Below are 25,380 nucleotides of genomic sequence, written 5' to 3' on the forward strand. Positions count from 1 at the left end.
AGAATTCAGGAAGCTTATGTGCTGCTGAGAAAGTAAATACTTCTAGGCTTCAGTTTATCTTTGTAGTCACTGATAGGCTTATTGCTTAAAGCTGTATTGTCCCTGGAAACATCCTGCTCTGCACTAGTGATCAGAGTCTAGCCTTCCTAAGGGCACCATAAATCCACTCTTCTCAAAATACTTCCAGGGAATGGGGCATAAGCTCTTCTAAAAGAAACCATGTCCTTTTCCATTCAGCTACCATCCACAGTCCCCACCATACCCAGCTCCTGAACACTCACCATAGTCTCTTCAATCAGCTTAGGCTTTAGGCTTTTGGGGAAAAAATAAAATAAAAAAGGCCAGGACAGGTTGTTCTGAAGTTACTTCTTTATCCCCTGAGGCAAGAGAACTCAAAGGCAGACACAATCAGAAAAAAAAAAAAAAAAACTCTCAATGGCCCATATTCTTTCCGATTTCTGTAAAGTAGCAAAAATAAGACACAAATTATATTCTGCAAAAAAAAAAAAAATTGTCTTCCTACAACTCAATACAATACGAATTAGCTGGGCCCATTGAAGGGGACTCTGTCTTAGGGGCTGTCCAGTGCCTCAAGAGTCTGTTATCTGGTAGTAAAACAAACACAAACAAATTCCTATAGCCTAGAGCAGAATGTGGTAAATGCTATGTCGAAGAAAAACTAATCAGTTGATCTAAGGAAGAAATGGAAAATTTTATTTGAGCCAAATATGAGGATTATAACCTGGAAACAGCATCTCAGAAAGCTCAGAGAACTGTTCCACCCTTCAGAAGTGAAGGCACAGGGACTTCCCTGGTGGCACAGTGGTTAAGAATCTGCCTGCCAATGCAGTGGACACGGGTTCGAGCCCTGGTCTGGGAAGATCCCACATGCCGCGGAGCAACTAAGCCCGTGAGTCACAACTACTGAGCCTGCTCTCCAGAGGCCGTGAGCCACAACCACTGAGCCCGCGTGCCACACCTACTGAAGCCCACGCGCTCTGGGGCCTGTGCTTCGCAACAAAAGAAGCCACCGCAATGAGAAGCACGCGCACGGCAACGAAGAGTAGCCCCTGCTCACCACTAGAGAAAGCCCATATGCAGCAACGAAGACCCAACACAGCCAAAAGTAAATAAATAAAACAAATAAATTTATTTAAAAAAAAAGTGAAGGCACAGTTAGATAAGTTTTTTGAGACAGAGGGCTGTACTTTAAATGTTGTATTATCGAGTTTACACAATCCAGATCTAAGCCTCATCGTGGCCTCTTACAAGATCAAGAAGAAATGTTATCTTTTCAGTTGTCTTGTTGATGTTAGGAGAATGTTGCTCTTTATAGTTGAGCAGGCATTTCTGCCGATGGGGAGGTTTGGCTGATGCATGATGCAGATACACAATGCACAGTAGCGGGGAGAGAGGAGGCCAAAGGGCACAGAAAATTTTTTCTGTTAAAATTTTTCTTGTCTTGCCATAGAATGTGAATTTTATTTCACAGCTACAGAAAATGAAATTCTATGGAAGCCCAAAGATGGAGAGATTCCCTCTCCCTGGGGTACTTCTGAAGGAATTGGTATTTGAGCTGGGCCTGAGAGAAGGAAGAGTTGCTGTTACCCTCAGAAGGGAGGGTACTGGGACAGACCTCATTTTAGGCAGGAGAGAGGAAAACAAAGTCAGTGAGGTAGGAAAGTGTTATTTGGCCAGAGCGCAGGGAAGCCTAAGATCTGAATGGAAAATCTGGCTCAGTTGGGGAGGAGAAGGGGGCCGTTAGAGTAGGAGACAGGCAGGAGATACATGGGGTGTGGTCCCAGCAGGAGCTGGAATGCAGTTCTAACAGACTTATGCAGTCATATAGATTTAGGAATGAACATTAAGAGAAGGATTTGAGTAACTCACAACGGCAATGCCAAGACCCCAACTCCTCAGTCTGATGTTATACAGGCCGGGTAGGAGTGATGGGGTAGTGTTGCTGCTGGGAGAGCATGGTCCACCAACTCCTAATAAGCCCTGAAGGGAAATGCCTGATCCTACCTCTTAGTGACTTTTCTGGTCACTTTAGAATATGACAGTTTTGACACCTTTAGTTTTCAACTTTAGGATTTAGCTAGAGTCTGGGACAATGAAAAAAGCCCACTTGCCTCCTATAACATAAAGCTGTACTTCTGGTGGTAAAATGTTATTCATGGGTTACAACTGATGAAGGATATTTCCTTATCAGAGGTTTCCTTGGAGAACACTCATAAGTCTATCTGTAAATTCCTGTCTTTGGAGTGATGGGGTATGTTACAAGTTTCATTAGTAAGTGAAAGAAAAACAGCTAGCGTTGAATTGTTTACATTAGTGTTATCAGGGGTAAAGAGGTGATGGCGATGTAGTTGCTATGATCTTTCATTCATTCCTTCATTCATTAACTCAACAACTATCTGTTGACCTCCCAAGTAGTAAACACCTGTTGCTTTTATCTGCCTAGCCTCTAGTCTCCCCTTTCCCCTTTCTTCTCATAACGGAATTCTGATTTCCCTTGGTGACCTTGCCCCGCACACTAATCCATTTCATTTGGTGGAACCGGTTCCATCCCTGACTCCAGAGACAAACAGATGACTCAGGCCAGGGCCGAGCTCATATCCTGCCGTCCATAGTGACACGGTCAGGGATGGGCATATGAGGCAAATCAGAGCCCACATAGCTAAATCCATAAACGTCTATGGAAAGATTGTAGAGAAATAACCCCTTATTCTGCCAAAATTGAAATGGACATTGTAAGCCTGGAGATACTGGGAATCATCTTACACCACAAAGGTAGACTTCAGAGTCAGGAGATGCGGAGAGCAAGGTAAGAATCCTGAAAAGCTGTTTGAAGCTTTTGACCCACCCTTGCCTGAGGACTCCCTGGACTTGACAGTTACATGAGCTCATTTTGTTCAAGTCAGTTGGGTCACATGTTGTCACTTGCAATTGAGTGAGTCCTAATCAAAACAACCTCGAATACTGGTCTGGTGCCATGGGGTATAACTATGAACATAGTCCCAAAGATTATAACCTGTGCTCTGTCAAATAAGTAGGAATAAAGCACAGCTCGCTCCCAACCTTTGCTGACAGAATAATTAATTGGATCCACCTGGGGAAAAGACAACTCTTTGCTGTCCCATTCAGCCTGAGTACCTCCTGAGTATTTATTTATTTATTTTTTAACTATGAAGTCAGGAACCAGTTGACAGATTTCAGACAGGAAAGCCACAGAATCACCATTGCGTTGTTAACTTTCTGTCCCTGCTTAATTGTTTTTCTCTTCTGCCAAAGGTTCAACGTGTCCCGGGCAGAACCAACATCTATTTTGGTTTTCCCGTTGCCTAGCAGTGTGTCCTTGGGTAAACTATTTTATCTACATCTGCCTACATGTCCCCACCTCTGAAATGGAGAGGGGAGAAATAACATCCCTGTCTCACTTTAAAGGATTTCTCTGAAGTGACAATAACATTTTTCTATATATGCAAAAGTCCAATAACAGTGAAAGGATAAAAATGTATATTTAAACAATCCATGCAAATCTTGTCTTTATTTTGAATTGGCTGAATAGCCTTAGATATAGTGGTATATGCTGTCAAATATTTAACAGACTCTCTTGAGGTAGAGAATTACATACTTTGATTTGTAGTATTGACAGATTGCCACAATGTAAATATTCCCATTATGGCCAATTTTAATCTACCACTCAGCTTGTGAAATTCCTCAATATCAGCTCCCACGGGGCTGTGTGAACCTGGCCCAGCACAATGCTGCTCTGGGACAGCGGTTAACCCTAACCTCACCTGCCTCATTTTCCTCACGTATCAAAAGATTTGTTTGACAATATGCTCACTCAAGTACATTTCATCTTCGTGATTCCATGCTAGCATTATGTTTATCAGTTAGATGAATCCTGCATAAACTCATTATAATCATACTTTCATTCACTGAAAGGTGCATCATAGTGATCTATTGCTGTAATGACACTTTTTTCTTATGACATGTCCAGGAGGGCTCTTGGCATGGAAGGCTAATCAATGTTCAATTGCATTAGATTACTTTCTAGTTCTATATTTCTCCCCTTCATGTGCAAGGAATTTTTCTGGTTGCACTTTTAGGTAAATATACATCCCACTGCAGCATATGATATACAGATTTAAATATGTCAAGCAGATGACCATCTCCTTGAGCTTGTATAAGGATATCCCTCAGACTACTGATTTAGGCTTAAGTCAGTGCTCAAAACCACATTCAGTAGATCTCAGTCTCTGAGATTCTTTATATCTCTTTGTGAATTACTTAAGAAATAAACAAAATACCCCTCATTAAGCAATCTGAGGCATGTTTTCAAATAGCACATAAAGCCATCACATCTTCAATCATTCAAAAAGGTCAGTGACAAAAGCAAACAAAAACCAAATATCAGGAACGCATCAGCTTTCCTATCAGCATGGGCAGAATCCTAAATTGATCATTAGTTTTCTCACGAACACAGGGCTTTCCTGTTTGTGGTAAGTAATCTCTGTGTCAAGCTCCTGACAGTTGGAGGTTTCAAGAGAACACACCTGACCAATGAATAGGTGGAAGTGGCTGAATTGAAGTGATGACATCAGGTGACAGCTTTTGCACTCAAGTGGTCCTCTCCAGCCAGGGCAGCTTGCCATGACCTTCCACTATTACCTCATTTTTGGGGGCTGAGTTATCTTGGTTGTTTTGTAATAAAGACATGTCAACTGATATTTGTGAAATGACGTCACATACATGGTTATTCATTGCAGAATTGTTTGTAACTGTTAAAGGTTGGAAGTCACGTCAAAGTCCATCAATAGAGGGCTGGTGGACTAAACTATGATACATTCATACAGTGTAATACCACGCAGCCAGCCATCAGTACAACAGAATGAGGAACTGTTTGCATTCGGATATGGAAAGATCTTCTTATAAGTGCACCATATGGACTTTAGAATGCTACCCTGTATAAACAATGGGGAAAAGTAAATGAGGAAACACAAGAGAGTGGTAATACAGGTTAGGTTACATGGAGAGAGGAAAACTGAGAGCCTGGGGAATGGGATGAAAAAGATACTTTTCACCACAATGCCTTTCATATCGTTTGTATTCTCTATGATCGGAAGTCTTACCTATTCCAACACACACACACAGACACACTTTTCTCCCACATACGCTTTCTTTAAAGAAATAACTTATTGTGGGAAAATACATGTTTACTATTTTAATTATTCATAAATGCCCAATTCAGTCATATCAGATACATTCACGATGCTGTGTACCCACCATCACTATCTATACCCAAATCATTTTCATCAACCCCAACAGAAACTCTGGACCTGTTAAACCGTAACTCCCATTTCCCCCTACCCCTTAGCCTCTAGTAACCTCTAGGCTACCTTTTTTTCTCTATGAATTGGCCTTTTCTAGGTATCTTGTATAAGTGGAATCATATATTATTTGTCCTTCTGTGTCTGGCTTATTTCAGTATCCCACATACACTTTTCAAAAAAACATCTATCAACTAGATAAAGTTTTGAAAGTCTGCAATGTCTTTAGAAAGAGAGAACTGACCTTGTGAAATGTGTGGATATGTCTCAGACAAGGTTGCATCAGCCTCTGGTGATTCCTAGAAACCTCACTGTAACTTTTAAAAGGTTAGCTAGTAGCCCAGCTTGCTAATGCCTTCCTCGTTCAGAAAATGAAGTGAAATAGCCACCATTTGCCACGAGCCTTGGGAAAGCCTCACACATGGCAGAGCTCTTTAACTGGGGTCTAAAGGCCTTCACAGGGTCCAGGAATCTTTTCTGAAATTGTATGCAAATTTGTTGTGTGTGGGCCTTTCTGGAGAGTTCTTTAGCATTTGAGATTTCAAAGTGGTTGTAGTCAGAAAAAAAAAAGACTAAGCACCATTACTAAATGTAATGCTGTCCCTTCCCATGAAACACAGGTAAGAGGCCTTCATTCATCAACCAGTTTGTCCAAGTATATGGTTAATGAACCCACACCAAAAGATAAGCCTCTGACATGGGCCTTGCACATGGCGCCATGAAGCTTCTGACTTCTGACCAACAGAGCTGTAGGAAAATAAGTTTGTGGTAGTGTTACAGCAGCAGTAGAAAACCAATACAGTACCTAATTCACATGGAAGTTTTCTGGAATTCAGTTTGTTAGTACATCTAAACAACTTATAACAATGCCTAGTATGTTGTAAGTACTCAGTAAATGTTCATATCCTTCTCAAAGGTGAGAGGAAGCACAGGTATAAAGATGTAAATAATTCTATGATGTGGTATAAACACCACAATCAATGGCCTAACCAGAACCATCTTCAAAGGACTCTACTTTCTAATTAAGTTCCCAGAGATAATAAATTCCAAGATTATGACAGATATTCCTAAGAAAATTGCCTAAAGTGGGGGCAGCAAACTCAAATGCCCGTGTGGGCTTTGTAGGTAACATGAAGAAGGGAAACAGGCAAGCTGGGAATCGCCGCAGATCGGGGAGGCAGCCCCATCCAAGGGGCAGATCCCAGCCCAGTTAACGGATAGCAGTGAAAATGCAATGCAGGTTCAGTCTTGCCAGATACTTCAAAGTCCATTCCTTCTTCTGTGAAATCTCTGGTTTTTAACTGTTGAAATCCAATTCATATCTAAACACATACAGACCCCACACACAATTTTCAGGCTAAACTGATTGTCTATGAGCTGCCCTAGGGCCAGAGACCCTCGGGTTGGTATCTCTGGCCAGTTGGTGAACAAGCCCCAAAAGGTAAGCTCCTTTTGAATGCAGTTTTTGGCCTTCTTATATTCTTACATCATAAAAGCATCTTTTGCAGTGCTTTTGGTAGTCTGCATAAACCTAAGAAGCCGTGAATTATATGAAATTCTTATCATGTTAAAGAGAAAGACAACTTCAAATTATGTTCAAATCCACTTTTATTAAAATTATTTGGCAATTCTGGCAGCAGTACAAAGTCTTTGACCACTGGACACATTAGACATGAGTTTATAATTTTGGTTTGTTGTGGGTTTGGGTACCTGTATTTTTCTAAATCTTCTGCCCTTCATTTCATTACCAAATGGCAAAGCGCCTTAAGTTTCTCTATCTACAATACCCTATTATTTATAGGACAGGAATTTGTAAAATAAGATTGAAAAAATAAAATGCACAGATTCAAAAAATTCTCTTCAAATATTAAGAACATACAAAGTATATTGAAGACATCTACATTTAGTCCTCCAAGTAACAACGTGGGTGGTTTGATGTCTTGTTTTTATTTATTGCTAATTATAGTTCAGAGACCAGTGTTTCCAAAAACTATAAAAACCTTCATTGACATTCCCAGTATAGTTCCAATGGGTTTAGAGGGTAAAATGAGTGGAGCACTTGATTTGGCCTTTAAAATCACAAGCCTTTTTATCTTTAGTGGGATTTTTTTCTTCTACAGTAGCTCAGGGCACTATTTGCTTACTTAATGCCTTATAATTAGCATCTGCCTTATAGTAGATCTAAGTATTGGCCTTGTAAAGTATATTACTGGACAGCAAATGGAAGGAGGCCTTCCCGTCCAAGGCAAAACTTTCACCGGACCTTAAAGTAAAACCTCAGAGGGTCTGGTGCTCCTTAGTTGTTCTCCAGGGATCCTGAAGTTGTCTGTAAGAAAGAAAACAAGAAAGCTGTGTAAGAATCTTTACCTGAGACATTTCTGCTTGTTCTAAGTAGTCCTGCTTTTCTGGCAGTATATGAAAATCCACTGCAGGGCGACGGAGCCCTGTTGTTTCGTTCCTGTGATAAATGAGTATCTCTTGGGGCTTGGAATGCAGGAAATAAACAGAGCAATCACTTGAGAAAATTCTGCCCTAGCTTCTTTCAAAGGCTGTACTTTCATAAGACTGATAAGGATGTTCAGTCTTTGCTTTCATGCATTGTGTATTTCTGGGCATTCCCATGACTAACTAAAGACCATTCCCATTCCCCAAATGGCCAATTTATTTCAGTGATAGAAGATTGCCACACCATATTATTGTTGGTTGCCATCACTACTCAAAGACAAAGCAACTCGGCAATCAAAACAGGCAAGTTTCTTTATTTATTTTTATCAGAATAGGGTCTCAACTTTGCAAAGGTTAACTATGTAAGTTATTTGTGTTATCTCAGCAAACTGGACCTATGAACATTAAGTCACAGTAGGAGCAGTTTTATCAATATAGTTCTCACTCTTATTTCCCTAATAAATGAAGAGAAAATATTTTCTTTAGGAATAAGCATACAGTTTGAAATTTTGAATAAGCAATTCTTTGCATCTAATTTAAGTATTATTTTATAAGTTGAAAATACAGTCTCCAAAGTTAAAGAAAATAATAGAATATAATGGGCCTTTTCTCCAAGTTAAGGCTTATCTCAAGAATACTTAAAAATACTTAAAACTTAAGATATTTAAATAATATCTAGAACAAAAAAGCAATGCATCAGTGTAATGTTGCCAACCCACAAAGCACTTAAACACAGGAGAGAGAAATTATACTTACAAATGGAGTCCTGATTCCAAATTTGCTATGGAATGTCATGGTGACTTTGTTTTTATGTCCTGTTCTTTGATCAAAGGCATGGCACGTATCAAAAGGCGGACTGTACAAGTGAAGGCTCACGGCAGGTTCTGTATGGCTAATATTCTCTACTCGATGTAAGCCAATGGAATCTAAACAATATTGAAGAGGGATGGGTAGATGAAGGAGCTTAGATGCTAGCTGTAGGTAAAAATCTGGTCAATTGCCCAAGATCCTAAATCAACTGATACATATGAATTATTAAAGATTAGTTAGAATCGAACTTCCAGTTAAAAATAGTAAATGACACGCATTCTGCTTTTTCCTAAAAACTTCCCTACAACTGCAGTAAAATAAAAAAGGCATCAACATACAAAGATAAAGGGAAAAGAAAAAACCTTTTTATTAAAGTTTTAAAAAAAATCTTCAAAAATTTGAAAGCTTAGAAGTAGATGGATGGCTTTGCAGAGGAGAGAAAGCTAAATCCTCAGCTACTCTTGGAGATGGCCAAGAAATAACCTGATTTATATCCTGAAGCTAACAAACAGCTCAAGAACTGGCAGCACATGTACTTCCTGAAATGAAGGTGAACATGGGCTATAAATACAAGGACTGGTTGAAGCCTATTTAAGTTTCGTCACAAAGCTTTTTCACCACCTTACCTTCCCTCCATCCCTGGTAGAAATCGGAGATCTATTCTCTAGAAAGAGTACAACAGATAAACTCAGGACTGGTGGATACCCGGTGAAAAACAGGTGACTTAAGTGAAAATTTACACATTGAGTGGTAAGATCTCCACTTTTTTCATCACATGGCTGCCAGAATGCTGCCAGACAGGAATTTCTTCTCCAGGCAGGAGATGGCAAGCAGCTTCTCTGAGAATCTGATCAACTCAAGAAAAAAGTCCTGAGGATATCACCATTGATTGTTCCTCAAGGAAAAGATTTACCAGATGATCCTAGAGTAAAGTCCAGTTGACAAACACCATCCATGTTTGAAAGCTACCAATTAACTTTTTTGTCTCTGGTTTTTAGATATTAGCACATAGTCAAGGCCATCACACATGTGAGCAGAGCCTCTAGTATAAAAGAGGCCAGAGCAACCTGAAAAAAGGCAACATGAAATAGACACTACTCAAAAGAGGGCTTAAAAAAACAAAACCAAAAGCTTATCATTAATATCTTCACAGAGCTAAGAGGAAGGGAATTCCCTAGCGGGCCAGTGGTTAGGATTCGGTGCTTTCACTGCTATGGCATGGGTTCAATCCCTGGTCAGGGAACTAAGATCCCTGCAAGCCACATGGTGTGGCCAAAAAAAAAAAAAGAGATGAGGAAAATACTATATAAAAAGGACTAGAGAATAAAAAGAGCTTTTAGAAATATAAAGATGATAGCAGAAATAAAAATCTGAATAGAACGGTTGGAAGAAAAAGCTGACAAAGACTCAAAGAGCAAAGGGCCAAAGACAGAACATAGGAAAGATTAAAAAAACCCCAAAAAACCCAAAAAACTAGAGGACTAATTCAGGAGGTTTAATATCTGATCAACAGTAGTTTCAGAAACAGAACAACAACAACAAAATCAAAGAAACAACTTGAGAATATTTTCTTGAATTGAATGACATGAATTTCTAGATTGTAAGAACCTACTGAGCTCCCACCACAATGAGTGTCATGAAACAAACTGCATCACTGTGACACTGGGGACAGAGAAAAGACACCCAAAGAGAAGTCCCCAAAAGTTTCTAGAAAGAAAAAATAGGATTCATACATAGTAAGATTCAAAAATCAGAATGGTACCAGGCTTTGAACAAGAAGAATGGAAACTAGAAGACAAAAGATTACCTTCATAGTTCTGAGAGAAAATGACTGCCAGGTCATGATTTCATATCCAGCTAAATTACCTATCAAGTTGCAAAGGTTGTATATAGAGATTTTTAGATATAAGAGGTCTCAGAAATTTACTTTCCATGAACCCTTTCTCATAGGGCCGTTGGAGGATATGTTCCACCAAAACAAGGCCAAGAACCCAAGACAAAGCAGACATGAGACCAGGAAACAAGGGGATAAGCACCAGGAGAGAGTAAAGGGAAAGCCTGGATGATGTGAGGGGACCACAGGATGAGCCCTGGCCAACCAATCCACACTGAAGGAAGTCAAAAGGCCCGGGGGAGATGCCTTCAAGAAGATTAAAATAAACAAAATACTTGATTTTTATAAATATGTTGATAAGAAATTTATATAGTAAGGAGAGAGTTGGAAGATTAATCATGGAAGGAATTCAGTGTATTAGTATAGTTAGTATAGGCACCTAATTTGGCCTTACGCTTTACGATCTAGCTCCATGAGCTTGCATGACAAAGAAGAGCAAAGCCCAGAAGCAGACGACTTTGGTTCTACTCCCAGCTAGACTGACTACCTTTGAACAACTCAGAACTTCTAGGATCTTCTGTCTTCCTCATTTACAAAAAATGGGGCCTAATTCTCAGATCTGCAAACTCTTTGATTCTATAGCCTACTGCTTTTATAATACACTGGCTTGCTTTTGAACAAAAGTTAAACATTCTGAAGAACTGACTGCCCTTTATACAAATAACTTTTTTTCCTCCAGTTGCACCTCCAATAGACCACCCAATGCAAGCAAAGATCCCACAAAAACAAGTCACCCATCCTTTAGAAGTCCCCAAAGCTCATATCTGATCCCTAATGTTAGTAATCCCAGCATTATTATTATTATTATGTCTTTGTCTCCTTTTCCTTTATGCCAATGATGTACTCTCTGTCACAGTAATATCGGACCTTTCTTGGTGATACTTAGGGATGCCAGCTTGGTTGAGGCAATGTTCACCTTCTGCCTGTTACAATAGGTAACTTGATCTCCTTGCCCCACTCTCCCTTTCTTCCACCCTATGACGCATATTGCTACCGGATTAATCAAGATATTCCGGAACAAAATTCTGCTGACCAAAGAAAGTTTTTACTTTAAGCTAGTCTTGGAGGCTAAGGCCCTGATCTTACTTTACTCTCCTACTACTCCTATCCAAGCCCATTCATCTTCCCCTCCGGATAGACCATTCCTGCATAGTCTTCATTCTTTGCAACGTCTGAATGAACAACGTTCTTTGAACATGGGTTGTGCCTTCACCCATGTTCTTTCTTGTACTTGAAACATCTTTCCCCCCCTAATCACTATCCATATCTAGCCCTCCTCCTGCATCTGTAAAAAATCAAAGGTTAAAAGTTGGTGGCTTTTGAGTAAATGCATCTACAGAAATATTTAGCTTGTCCTATCCAGTATTTTACTGATTGGCAAAAGTTCCCGTAACGATCAGAATTTCCCATCTCTATGGAAAAAGAAGTCAGGATGATCTCACTGGAGCTGGGTGACCACGTTGTCCCTTTAGACAGGGCAGCTTGCACACCAGTTCCCACAGCCTAGTTCCGGCCTGCATCACTCACTCACTTTACCTGCTTGGCTCCTATAGACTTTTGCATTGAAGACCCTTGAAAAAAAATCTTAGGTGTTCTCCAAGATCTAATGTAGCTTTATAATGACTCTATGACTCTAGCTGAACGTAATTATTCTGAAAGGCTTTTGGCTTTATTGTGAACAATACCAGTAATCTTGTTCTTAGAAATCTGGTGTGCCTGCTATATACAGCAACCCTCAAATAAGAGTTTCCAACCACCTGAGAAACTAACCCCTTTGTGCTATGTGAATGGGGGAAAAACTTCCTATACAATCTGACTTCTGTAACTGACTTGCATTCTTAAACTAACTGAACAATTTAGGCCAAGTATCAAGGCCAATACTGAACGTTAAGATCTAAGAAGAAAGAACCTGCTTTGCCAAAAAAACCTCTGTAATATTTTATTTTATATAAGTGGGATAGCATCCCAACTAAGACTATGGGCTTTGGCATCAAATTCTTTGGGTTCAAATCCTGAGTGACCTTGGACAGGTTATTTAATCTTCCTATGTGTTGGCAATTTCATCTGTAACTGGGAATAATATAAAAAGTTATCTCAGGACTTCCCTGGTGGTACAGTGGTTAAGAATCCGCCTGCCAATGCAGGGGACAAGGATTTGATCTCTGGTCCAGGAAGATCCCACATGCCACAGAGCAACTAAGCCCGTGAGCCACAACTACTGAGCCCACGTGCCTAGAGCCCGTGCTCCGCAACAAGAGAAGCCACCACAATAAGAAGCCCACTCGCCGCTACTAGAGAAAGCTCACGCTTAGCAACGAAGACCCAACGCAGCCAAAAATAAATAAATTCATTATAAAAAAAAGTTATCTCATGGAAGCTTTAAGGAGCTTTTTGGAAAGTTACTAAGTCCTTTAGGAACACAGATGTTAATCACTGCCTCTACTGAAGAGCATTTGGCTCTCCCATATCACGTGTAGAAGAAAGAATGAATTCTTTGTAAGAGATCTAGAAATCATTGCTAAATAACGTGCTTCAAAAAGTTTCTCTTGAGAATACTCTTTTAAAAGTAAGCTGTATGCACTTTAGTAAAACAGGGACTAGTTAGCATTCTTAATCACTTCCGGAACATTTCTTTACATTTTCTAATCAAAGACTAACACTTCCAAGTTAGCCTCACGCCTTTATTAAAAGACTCTACTTATGTAAATTCATGTTCGATTCTAACTGTCCTAAGACTTGGTAGGTAAATGACTCTTCAGTGGATACTAACCTGCATGCATATGTTTTTAATAAGTGATTCCAATCCACACGCAAAGCTTTAAAAAGACAAAACCCACTGCTTTTAGATCACTTCCTAAGCAGATGAAATCATGACTCCATGATCCAAGTTCTATTGCACACATGTAAGCAAGCAATATTTCAAGTGGGGGTTCAAGGTTTTTCCCACTTGTTAGAAAAATTGGATGTTACCGTTGATGTAGGCACACTGGTTTTCCCTCAAGATTCTTTCAGACTTCTTGATCATCTCATTGGATTTTTTGTCAGGCCAGGCAAATAACGTCTCCTTTAGATTTCCCTGCAGCATCTTCAGAAAGCAGTGGGAGTCAGTGTGATCGTGGATACTGCTATATATACACAAAATGACAACTAAACTCAGTAGATGGTCCAGAACCCACACTTGTAACAAATCTGTCCAGAGCTTACAGCTGCAACTGTCAATAGGACATCTCCCAGGCCAATATCCATTTCAGCTGGAGTTTTAAATGTCATCAATTTATAATTCAACATTGTTCAGGGCAAAGTAATAAAACACTATGTCTTCCATATCAATGCATATGAGGGGTACAGTTTTGATCCATACCCCTACTGAAAAACAATTCATCTTTTTAAACCTTGTAATACTACTTTGATAACAGAAACACAAAACCAGTAACCATTTATCTTCTCCAAAATATAGCTTTTAATAACTCAATTAAGCTGGGCTAGAAATTGACTTAAAAACTACATTAGAGAAATTTTAGAGCGGATAAAGATCCTTTATCTGTAACTGCATCACATTGAGAAGATCACATAACAGTGTTTTTTCCCCAGGCTTTTTCTTTTTTCTCCTTCCTCTGGGGGACAAAAGATATGCACATGTGTGTTACCAGCTGAAAATTATACTATAAAGCATATGAAATGTTAATATTTTATACATTTAGAGTATCCTATCTGTGATTACCTCCCAATATTGATGGGAGAAAAAAAGCAAACTGGATCTGGGGAAAGAGTTTATTCCTATAATCTTAAATAGTATTTAAGTTTATTAAGTAGTATTAGCTATAGGGTTGATTAAAAAATATGAACCTGTATACGCTATAGCATGTATTTCATATGTTGAATTCTGTTACCCCATATATGTACCATGAGAACTTGTTTCGTAATTCACAGAGCCTCGTTCTACTCCTGACATATAATCTGCTTTCAAAAAATGTTGAGAGAATGAAAACAACTTCATTCTATATGAGTAAATAAATGCACTCTATAGACCTAACTTTCCAAAATCTTGTAAATTCATGTTTCCTTTTTCCCACCAAAAATGGGTCTGGATTATTGTTTTTTGTTTTTTTTTATTACCATTCTCAAGAGACTGAGAAGGATCTGCTTAAAGAGGTAACAATACTTGACTGGTAGTAAGACTTGCAAATATATAAACTAAGGAAAAATTAAGGGACCAAGTTTCAAGAATTGATATTAGTCTAAGTCGTCTTATCTTCTGTATACAGAAAATAAACAATTAGCTTGAAGTAGAAAGAAATTTTCTGAATTTGTGAATTGCTTTTCTAGCTCCAAATCTGGATGCTTTGGTCTTTGGTCCGACAACTGTTTACACACTTCAAAGCACCACAAAGGTCAAGTTTTAGCACAACTTCATAGAAAGTTTAACTCCACAGAACACAGAGAGATTAAATTAAGCTGGTTACTTACCTCCACCTCCTTTGATTTACTACTTATTTTGGGGGAAGGTCTCTCATAATACATGGTGTATGCTAAACCCCTCACGCTAATTCCCATGAGAATTTTTGCTGGAATTAGGGGACATTGCGAACAAATAATTACAACATGCGATCTGTTAGTGCTCACAAGGCATGTGGCCAGCCTGGCACTGTACTTTTCATATGCTGGAATAAATACTGAATAAATATCTGAATGAATAGTTGTATTACCTGCCATGTCCTTCACCCCAACATAGAATCATGAGATTAAATTTTCCATTTCCTTGATCCACAAGATTTCGGGTATATCTACAAAGAACATTTTCAGAAGTTTGAATTTGGTCGATGAGACAAACACAGGGAAAAATAAGTGTGTCATATAGTATCATTCATTTACAAATGCTAATATTTTTACCTCGAAGCAACTTTAAATGTGGTTGTCTAATTAGAAATCGAGCACAAATGAAAGCAAATATTTTTTCACCGTTCATTTAGACATTTTTGTATTTTGAATCACTGTGTTTATAGCTGCTCAGTTCTAATTAATGGCACGAAAAAGGTAAGAGAAAAAAATTAAATTCCTTGAGTCTCCATGTGACAGCCTCAAACTAATAAAAAGAATAAAAATTTCTCACAGAAAGCATTTTGCACTACTTGCACTACTGCTCTAGGCAAGAATGTTGCTATTGTCTTTTTTTCCCCCTCCCTGTAGCTAAACCAGAGTTTGAGAAACAAGGTTTCATTAAAAAGCTGTTCTAGAATTCTCCTTAGTTTTACTAGAGTCCAGACACAAGCAACATCCACATTCAAAAGCATCATGATGAAAAGTCTCCACAAATAAAGTGGGCGTTGACCTAAGTACCAGGACAAAAGCGACTACACTTGGGAAGTAAAATAACACTCTACACCTTTTACAATGAGGAGAAATTAGTAATTAGCCCCCAGAAATCCCAAACCAAAACAACCACATCCACACCATCCCCCCACCCCCTCCAAAAAATCAACTTTAAATTAGTTTCTATTGGTCCCACAGGTACTCTTGACACCATCTAATTAACAAAGTTCCATAATTATGACATTCATTTAGACTAATTTTTTTTAAACTTTTTATTGGAGCATAGTTGCTTTATAATGCTGTGTTAGTTTCTACTGTACAGCAAAGTGGATCAGCTATACGTATACACATATACCCTCTTTTTGGATTTCCCTCCCATTAGGTCACCACAGAGCATTGAGTAGAGTTCCCTTGTTATAGAGTAGGTTCTCATTAGTTATCTATTTTATACATAGTTTCAATAGTGTATATATGTCAATCCCAATCTCCCAGTTCATCCCCCCCAGCTCCCCGGCCCTTTCCCCCTTGGTATCCAGACGTTTGTTCTCTATAATAGACTCATTTTTAAGGAAAGGAATCTTAATCCCTTTTGTTTGTTCACATGGTCATCTGTTCACTTATGTCCCACATGCCCCTTCCTCCCCTAGGCTGGAGGCCAGGTGCTGGCAGAGTAGGATCACTGAGAGAGTTGATTAGTAAGTGGTTTTTAGATATCAGTCATCCTTACTTTGGAGCCCTTTTAATGACCTAGCAGGCAGCTGTGCACACAGCCTTTAATTCACAGTAAATGGTTCCTGTACCAGGGATCCTACTTTTCCCTCCTCCAACCCTAGGGTCTTGCTTCTCTAGGACTTCTTCCAGACAATTTACTGCTTGGCCCCCAGTGGAAAATATTTTGTCTTGATTCTTCTGCACTGGCCTTCCCAAGGTCAGAGATCAGATTCCTTCACAGTACTAGGACACTTATTACATGTGCAAAATACTACCGCATTGATTTCTGCTCTCCCATCTCCCTCCCTCCCTACTCCAAATGCATATCTAGGAGTGCACCCATTATTTTACTGAGCTGTGCTTCAGAAACCTGTGGAATAGGTCAATCCAAAGGTTTCAAGTGGTTTAGAGCTTGTCAATTAAGATAAATTCAAGGCCCCTGGAAATGCCCTTGTTCTATAGATTAAAAGCCCATACAGCATACCTTGGTTAATTTCACTTGGTCAGTAATAAATCTAAGCAGAAGAAAACTATTATGGCACCTTGTGTCTACAGGAAGTTTAGCAGTGGCTTACAGTGTGGGCTCTAGAACAATAATGCTAATTTGAATCCTGGAGCCACTAAGGGACATTAGTATGACCTTGTGCAGGTAATGCAACCTTTTCATTGCCTACTATTCCTCACCTGTAAAACAGGGATAAGAATGGTACCTATCTCAGAGAGCTGTTGTGAGGTAATCAGTTAATACATGTGTCAAGTGATTGGAAGAGTACTAGAGCCCATAACAAGCCTTCAATTACTTGGAGCTAATGGCAAAATTACTCTGGTAGCTTTATTGGCAGCCACAGAAGGATAGGAACCAAAGGAATGTCCTAGAACCACTTGCAAGTGGAAAACAGGATCCTAAGTAGACTTCACTTTTCTATTTCAGTTCCTAAAGTACAACTGAAACAGCCCTTGGCGACAAAACTTTACCAAACACACTGTCTATGCTGACGTAAAGTGACTAACTGAAACGGCTTCAAAGGAAAGCTTCTTTTCTTATTCTTCTCTTTCAACTATGCTCCTTTCCCTGACCTCATCACAACCAACCATTAAGACTGAAGCGCTGGTTACCCTTCGGAAAAGAAACCCTCACTCTTCAGGGTGATTAAATTTTACTTCTCTCCCCAGAGGATTGGTAGGCTGTTGCATTTTTTACTTAATCTCCAAGCCAAGGCTGCAAGAAGCAGCCTCCCAGGGCATCTCACTCAAGCACCTCTGAGGAACAGGGGTCTTCAATTTACATTCCAGACCCTCAGATCTAAGGATAAGAAAAAGCATATTGCTTGGGGGCTGAAAGAGAAGCACTCGTTTATTTCGAGAACCTGACAGTGGGTTTAAATAAACCCGCAGCCCGGGGAGTCCAACTGGTTTGGGAGAGGGGGCAGCTTAAACTGAAAAATAGCAGCTGACAACCCCAAGCCGTTATTTTGTATTAACAAAAATGCTTGTTTGCAGACGCCTGCTTGCAAGCGACCGAGGGAGAAGTGATGGAGAATTGGTGTCGTTTAACTGCGTCCTCCACCGTCACCCTTTTCTCCGGACCGCTGTTGGAGTTCTTTCCTGGGAACACCCCGGTTAGTCCAGACAGCCAGAGTCTGAGGGCGTCCAGCCCCCGGGGTCTCCCCGCATCTCCTCCGTGTCCTAGGCTAGCGACGGCTCCGGGGGGTTGGGGGTGGGGGTGGCAGAAGGAGTGGCCGTTCGGAAGCCGAGGGGTTGATCAACGAGAAAAGAACAGAAAACTTGCACCGCTCGGTGGCCTCCCCTCTGGGAGCCTGCCGCAGTCTCCTGCCAGTGGGACACGCCTTCGGCCCAAAGCGCCGAACGCCCGCCCCCGGGTTCGCGGGCGAGGAGGCGCGGCGCCGGGGTGCGGGAAACGGCCGGGAGCACTGGGAGGGTGGGCGCTGCGGGCGCCGGGCGGCCCGCGCTCTCCGGGAGTCAAGACCCGCTCCCCACGCGCCCGCGCCCGCTCGGACTCAAGAGTCGGCTCCGGAGAGTCTCGGCGCTCAGGGCGAAAGCACGCTCACCTGTACTGGTCGAACTTGGCGTACACTGCCCACTCGGCGGGGCTGCTCTCGTAGGCTTCCAAGACGGCCTGCACCTCCTCCACATTGACCTCCTCGCCGGCGAAGAGCTGGTGCAGGATGCGGATCAGATCGGCCAGGGTGCGTGGCTTTAGCACCTCGGTCCGCTCCATCCCTTGCGGACTGGCGGCGCGCGGCTCGCTGCTGGGCTGCGATGGAGGAGCTGAGCGAGCCGAGGAGCCGGAGGCGAGTTCCTAGCTGCTAGCCAGACAGTTACACACAGACACGAAGCCCCCAAATGCACAAGTGCCACAGCGTATAGAAACCCCCGCCAAGATACCCACCGTGGCAGATCAGAGTACGGGCCGCGCACACAAATCTGGACCAAACCTGCTAGGTTCGGCCTCCCCGGGCCCTTTTTAAGCTCTCGGAGTCACCGGGAATGTACCAACGTCCCTCGGAGGGTGGGGAGAAGCGGGGAGCGACCTGAGAAGGGCGGCGGAGGCGGCGAGGGCGTGCGGACAAGGCCCACGCACACGGCCCCGGCTCCCTCGGCACCCCGGCCCTAGCGGAACCCTTCTCTCCCGGGTCCCGGCGCTCGTGGTGGGCTTCGCGCAATCTCTCCCCCACCGTAGCAGGCCGTCTTTCGGCCGCCCATCCCAACCCCTCTTCCCCCCTCCCCCGCTCCCTGAGGCTCCTCTGTGCTGCCTTGGTTTGCGACGCTAGGACGTCGACAGAAGGGGTCTGGAGAAGGGGCGCAGGACGCTGAGGAAGGACAGGGACGCTTCCTTCCAAATGGAGCCGAGGGGTTGATTTTGAACAGTTTACAAAGGTTGAGGATGGAGTCCACTCCCAAGGTGGAGAGCTTCTGTTCTGTCGATTGAAACCATCGATAATATGCTCCAAGGCTAGGTGAAAATAAGTCAGTCTTCTTTTAAAAAAATTTAAATGTGCTGTGCTTAAATTACTGTTTGACAAGGGAGGCTGGGGTCTAGAGCAACACTGGTGAAACAGTAGAAGGCCGGGTATCCCTCTTTGATTTTTAAAATCAAACATTTCCTTTAAAATATTGATAATATATCCAGGGCAAAGACCTGATGTTGCAAGTAATGGGTCAAAGAAATGCTGATTTTTCTTTATTCCTAATACAGTAATTTAAAGGGTTCTAATCAGATTATTTAAATCCTTCAATTCTAGGCTTGTGCTTGAAGTAGCCTACCGGTAATACACACAAGGAAATGCATTTCTATGTTGTGCATAGCACATAGCAGCTTTGAGATTAACACAAATTAAGTATGAATGAAAATAAGGAAAAAGTGAAGGACAGAAGAAATGCCAGTAGAGAGTCCTTTCTCACTATAGATAGATTCAGGGTTATTAGAGGTCTAGACTTCTGGAAGACTGGTCTGTTTCTCCCAGACTTTGCTCCAAGGTATTATGTATATACATATGTATGTATATGTGTATATACTGTATATATTTAAGTTTACTAGTGCCACCTGCAGTCTTAAACATCCCTGATTAAACTGATTACACTATAAGTATTTTAACAATGTTGTTAGGAAGTAAACATAACACCTCAATCATCATTGTTCCAAAAGGGCTACATGTAGAAAGCACTCCAGAGGCCTACCTTTTGTGACGTAGAGGTGGTTAATTAAAGAATTATGGGACAGAGTAACTCGTACCCTTTTCATCATTTACTCATAATTTCTTTATTCTCGTCAGTGTTTTCTATTGAGTTCTTAATTACTTCATTTCAGCTATTTTAATCCACAAATATTGGGAATGAACAACAAAAATCGAACACAAGCTTAACTTTTCTGCATTTCATAGTGGATTACACTTCTCTAAATTTTTCAGACCGTTCTTTTTCTACTTTCTCTGGCTCCTCCTGACATTCAGAGACCTCAAGGATCTTTCCTAACATAGCCATATTCACACATTCATATTCATTGCCTCTCTAGCCCCCCCAACACAATTTCATTGATCCCTTCTATGTGGATGTCTCCCACATATCCCTAATCTCACATGCTGAGAGTAATCTCTAATACCTTTTAGCACCTCAAATGAAATATACCATATGTAAAACTCCTTTCAAACATGCTTTTCATTTCCTGGAGGTTCTATTTCCACAATGAGGCTACCCGAGCTCCAGAACCTCATTCACCACTGCCTACTCTTTCCCGCTTCATTCTCAAGCTCTTTCAACCAAGAGCTAACTTTTTAAAACCTCCAGAATATCTTTTATGTTTTTCCACCTTTCTATTCTTATTGCTACTCCACTCAAGCCTCTGTTCTAATTTTGGGTGGATTACTATGCTGGCCCTTCCCAGTACAGATCCTTTATTCACACCCACTAATTATACTTAAGCTCAGACTGGTTATGTTTCCTGGTCAGAAACTTTCAATAACTCTTATTTCCTACATACTAGGTTTGTCAACCTGGCATTTAAAATTCTCCATGTTTTGGTTCTACATTTCCTTTTTCATCTTTTACCTCTACTTTTCTTCTTTACCAAATGTCTTCCAGCCAGATTATATTAGTCACTATTTCTTGTGGTTACCAAATCCATTCTTCTGCTTTAAGCTTTTCCTTCTGCCTAGACACTAGAAAGACATTTCAATATGTCCAGATCCTACCTTTAGGTCTTAGCTCAAATGCTTTCCTCTCAAATAAGTCATATCTCCTCTTGAACAACTAAGCCAATAATCAGTATCTTTCTTATGGCACTTACCACTTTGCAGCAGGTATTGCAGTTACTTATGTGGATTATCTTGACAGTGAGACATTTGGGACAGGCTCCTTTTACATTTTATTTTTGTATTCCTTCCTCTACGCCTAGCACACAGTGCCTTGTGTATGCATGAATGGTGACTTCAGTAAAAACATACTGGTAACTGGCTAGAGTAATTCAACTGCTAGTTTTAAGGCTCCTTGGCGCTGTGCATTCAAATCCAGCAGACTAGACTTGTTTCTCTCAAGGTTTTTTTTTTTTCTTTCTGGTTTCTTGGTAAAGAAAACCCATATTCTTCCCCACAGAATTGCACATTGTAACTTAACTACTGTCCCTCCCCCCTCCCCCCAAAGGGACTGACATTACAGGCTCTATTGACATAAGTAGAATACCTAGATTCAGAGGTGGTAGTTCTACCGCAGTCTGCATTGCCCAGGTCAATGATCATCACATTTTAAGACAGACATTGACATGTGATAGATATCCAGAGAAAGGAGTTAGAATTATTAGAGGTTCAGTAATATTGGTCTATCCATCCATCTGACACATTTTCACAAGCATGTACTATATGCCTGGCACTGCTTACAGAACTTAAGTCTCTGCCCTCAGAGGGCATATGTTCTAATGGGGCTGGGGGGTAGCTACCCCAACAAATACAGTATATATGGAGAAATGGACACATAGTACTGTATACAATACACGATGGAGAAAAATAAAGCAGGAGAAAGAAGGGAGAAGGTGGTGAGGAGGTGTCATGTGATAGTTGAACAGGGACTGAAGGATGTTAGTGAGAAATGTAATTGTCTGGGGGGAAGTTTCCAGGTGGAGGAAATGGTAAGCACAAAAGCCCTGGGATGGGAGCAAGTTTAGTGTTTGAATAATAACACAGATGAACATGGAGGTGGGTGGTAAGCTGTAGAAATGGGGACTGCAGATCACATAGGACAATGAAGTCTTCAACTTTTACTCTGATATGGGAAACCACTTGGGGATTCTGGCCAGAGAGCAGATAAAGGGAAGCCAACTAGCTGGCTATTACAGTTCGAGTGAAAGATAATGGTGGCTTGGCTAGAGTGGGAGAATAGATGAAAAATGGTTGGATTCTGAACATGTTTTGGTAAAGATGTCAGGATTTGCTGACAGACTGGAAGTGGGTTAGAGAGGGATTAATAATTAGTTGAGCAATTGGAAGGAATGGATTTGCCATGATTAAGACAGTAGAAGACTTGGGAGAACTGAGGTGGGAAAGGGGGAAAAGATATGCCTCATAGATCTAGATATATAATAGAACTGGGAAGAAATAGTTTTAGGAGGCAGGGAGGAAGGCAGAGGGAAGAGAGTTCTATAAAGAATAAATCCACCTCAAAATGTATAGGGCTTTCCTTGTGGCTATCACTAAGTAACCAGTAAGTTTCAGGTATATCTGCTTCATATGAGAACATAGAAGGAACTATGACTTATAAGGATTCCTCTAACTCAAGATTCTAATCACACTCATATACATACATGTTTTATCTTTCCTTCATCCATATAAGAAAATACAGGGAATTCCCTGGCGGTTCAGTGGCTAGGACACTGCGCTCTCACTGCCGAGAGCCTGGGTTCAATCACTGGTCAGGGAACTAAGATCCCACAAGCCACGCAGCGCGGCCAAAAAAAAAAAAAAGAGACAGGTAAATCTAATATTTGGTATCAAATTTTATCTTTTTACTTTCTATTATTTCAAAAAATCAAAGTTTCAAGAATTATTTAAATTCGTACCTGACAATCTACCTTCCAATTAGAAAGAAAGTTCCAGGAGAACAGGAATCTTATGTCTTATTCCAATGCTGAGGACATAGTAGGCACTCTATGTAAATAAACAAATGGAAATTTATAGTTTCAAGGCTTTTGATAGACATTGCCAAAATGTCCCCTAAAATTGTAGTACCAATTCACATTCCATTCACCAAGAATATGACAGGACTTATTTCCCCACAATGTTGCCAATACTGATAACTGTTGTAACTATTGATACTATGAGAGGTGATAATCAGCATTTCGTACCTTTCACCTGTACTTTTTATAACTAATGATGTTCAGCACTTTTCATGCTTTATTAGCCATCTATATTTTTATTTTTTGGAATTACATTTTAATGTATTGAGCTTATTTTTCAGACGGTCTTTTTTCTTATCAACTGAAATGAGCTCTTCAATTATTGGACACCAAAACCCTGTCATATGTTGCAAACATTTTCATCTTCTGCTATACAAAAATTAAAAACATGCAAATTTCCTTTATTGCTGCTTTAAATCATTGTGCCAACCACATCATAAACTCAATATATAATGCATTACTGATTATATGTGCATAAGGAAATGTACTAAGTATTATGTGTGTGGGTACCAAATAAAAATCCCCCAAACATCCTACTTTCAGGGATATTACAATGATGAAAGGGTGTTGGACATGCTTCTAAGGGATTAAGCGCAGTAACTGCTGTAACAGTGGTAGTTTGCTGTGTTCTTATGAGGGAGAGAGTATCTCCTCCTTGAGAGATTCAGATAAGCTTTAAGGAAGTTAAAAAATGAATTAGGCAGAGAGGTAGGATTTGAAGGGGTGGAGGTGTAGGAAACAGAAAAACAAACAAACAAACAATGCACGTTCAGGAAATAGCAAATAATCCAGTGTGGGTTGGACAGTTTTGAAGGAAAATAATATTTGTAAAAGTAAACCTGCTGAACTGTTTTCTGAATACTTTCCTTCCATTATGTTGTCTGTAGCTGAATTCCCTTAGTGCCAGAAGCTTACTAAGTATATTACAATCCTTGGAAAATGAAGCAGAAGCTGCACAAAGGTGATTTTCATTATCATACCTCTGAACACTGCACTTTCCCGCTTTGGGTTACACACAACTGAACTGGTTGACTAATGCTATATAATTTAAAGCATGGTCTGCACTTCTCTTTGAGTTTTCTAATATCAGAGTAGATGATATTAAAGGTCCCTTCAGGGTTAAAACTTCTACAGAAATCATAGATTCCAGGAAGTATTCAATCTTATTTTGATTCCAGATAAACATTCTTAGCTTACCTTACACCCTAAATATGGGGAACTCACTGTGAAGGCCTCGGCATAGGCAGCTTCAAAGATGCAAAGCACACTATTCTAACATTATATACACTGTATGTGGAATGGGTCATCTTTGCACAGTAAGATAAAGCGTGGCATTACTGATGTTGATTTTCTCATTCATAAATATGGAAAACTTAAAATATAACCTGAGGGTTTAGTTCCCCACCCCTCCAAGCTCATTTAAACCAGACATCTGCAAAAATATTTTGTGAATTGCGTTCTAGGTTCTAATAACCAAATAACTTATGGGATCCAGGCTTATGAGTAAATGTTGTAAAGTCAGCACAGAATAATGTAAATACAGTTTTAAAAAGTGTAAAGCCCTACATATTCTTAAAGGTTGTGGGTGAAAAAAACAAAGTATACATATTTAGCTAACCTCAGATTTAATAAGTTAATAAATTATTTAGATCAAAAAAGAATAATTAAGTTGATGACACAAATTCAAACTCAAGTAGTTTTGACTGTGAAGGTAAGTAAATAGTCTATCATTTGAAACCTTAGCAGTAAACATAAGATACACATAGATTAAACACATTTTTGCTATCTGTTAAATATATATGCATATAAATATATTCATATCCTTCAGTAAACTGTAAGAGCACAAAACTAGAGAACAGATCCTTCCCATATTCAACTTATTTGACCTGAAAATAATATTCTTTCCAGCTTTCAACATACGTACTAATTTCTTACTTAGCCTTTACACAATTCAACCTGTATTATTTCAGTGCTAAATACTAGCTGCATTAATTTATTAAACAGGGACATCATTATAAGGGGACTTAGCAATTTGTTCTCGGGCAGAAGATGAGAACTGAACAGTGATTTCATCACCTTAAACTGAACTGTTCCTTAGCATCCCTTAATGATAATGTATGGCAGATCATTAACCATAAATTACATTCTGGGACTTAAAGTACATAAGTGTAGTTCAAAGTCCTTTGACA

The 25,380-nt window shown here is 40.3% G+C and overlaps 2 protein-coding genes across 2 annotated transcripts; both read right to left on the reverse strand.

Annotated features, from left to right (window-relative positions):
* Positions 1-6,929: 6,929 nt before the first annotated feature.
* On the reverse strand, positions 6,930-18,962 carry CDO1 (cysteine dioxygenase type 1). Its single transcript, XM_082378511.1, has 5 exons — positions 18,579-18,962; positions 15,195-15,272; positions 13,459-13,613; positions 8,541-8,710; positions 6,930-7,665 (listed from the first exon to the last, which is right to left on the reverse strand). The coding sequence occupies exons 1-5, from the start codon at positions 18,746-18,748 to the stop codon at positions 7,636-7,638; spliced, it is 603 nt and encodes a 200-aa protein (XP_082234637.1). The 5' UTR covers positions 18,749-18,962; the 3' UTR covers positions 6,930-7,635.
* A 6-nt stretch (positions 18,963-18,968) lies between these two features.
* Positions 18,969-25,300, reverse strand: LOC309622457 (uncharacterized protein; the record flags this gene model as incomplete). Its single annotated transcript, XM_082378517.1, has 4 exons — positions 23,075-25,300; positions 22,820-22,935; positions 21,706-21,736; positions 18,969-19,483 (listed from the first exon to the last, which is right to left on the reverse strand). Exons 2-4 carry the CDS (start codon positions 22,841-22,843, stop codon positions 18,969-18,971), a joined length of 570 nt encoding a protein of 189 aa, XP_082234643.1. The 5' UTR covers positions 22,844-22,935; positions 23,075-25,300.
* Between the last annotated feature and the right edge of the window lie 80 nt (positions 25,301-25,380).

The sequence above is a fragment of the Balaenoptera borealis genome (genome assembly GCF_965194805.1).
Source record: "Balaenoptera borealis genome assembly, chromosome: 2".
Classification (NCBI taxonomy): Eukaryota; Metazoa; Chordata; class Mammalia; order Artiodactyla; family Balaenopteridae; genus Balaenoptera; species Balaenoptera borealis.

Bases quoted from the DNA above. Each gene is read 5' to 3' on its own strand.
- CDO1 (XM_082378511.1), bottom strand. From the start codon at position 18,748: ATGGAGCGGACCGAGGTGCTAAAGCCACGCACCCTGGCCGATCTGATC. The intron at 15,273-18,578 runs GTGAGCGTGCTT...TGTTCTTTGTAG, and splicing joins GCCAAGTTCGACCAGTACAG to ATATACCCGAAATCTTGTGG. The intron at 13,614-15,194 runs GTAATACAACTA...GTGTATATATAG, and splicing joins TGGGGTGAAGGACATGGCAG to CAGTATCCACGATCACACTG.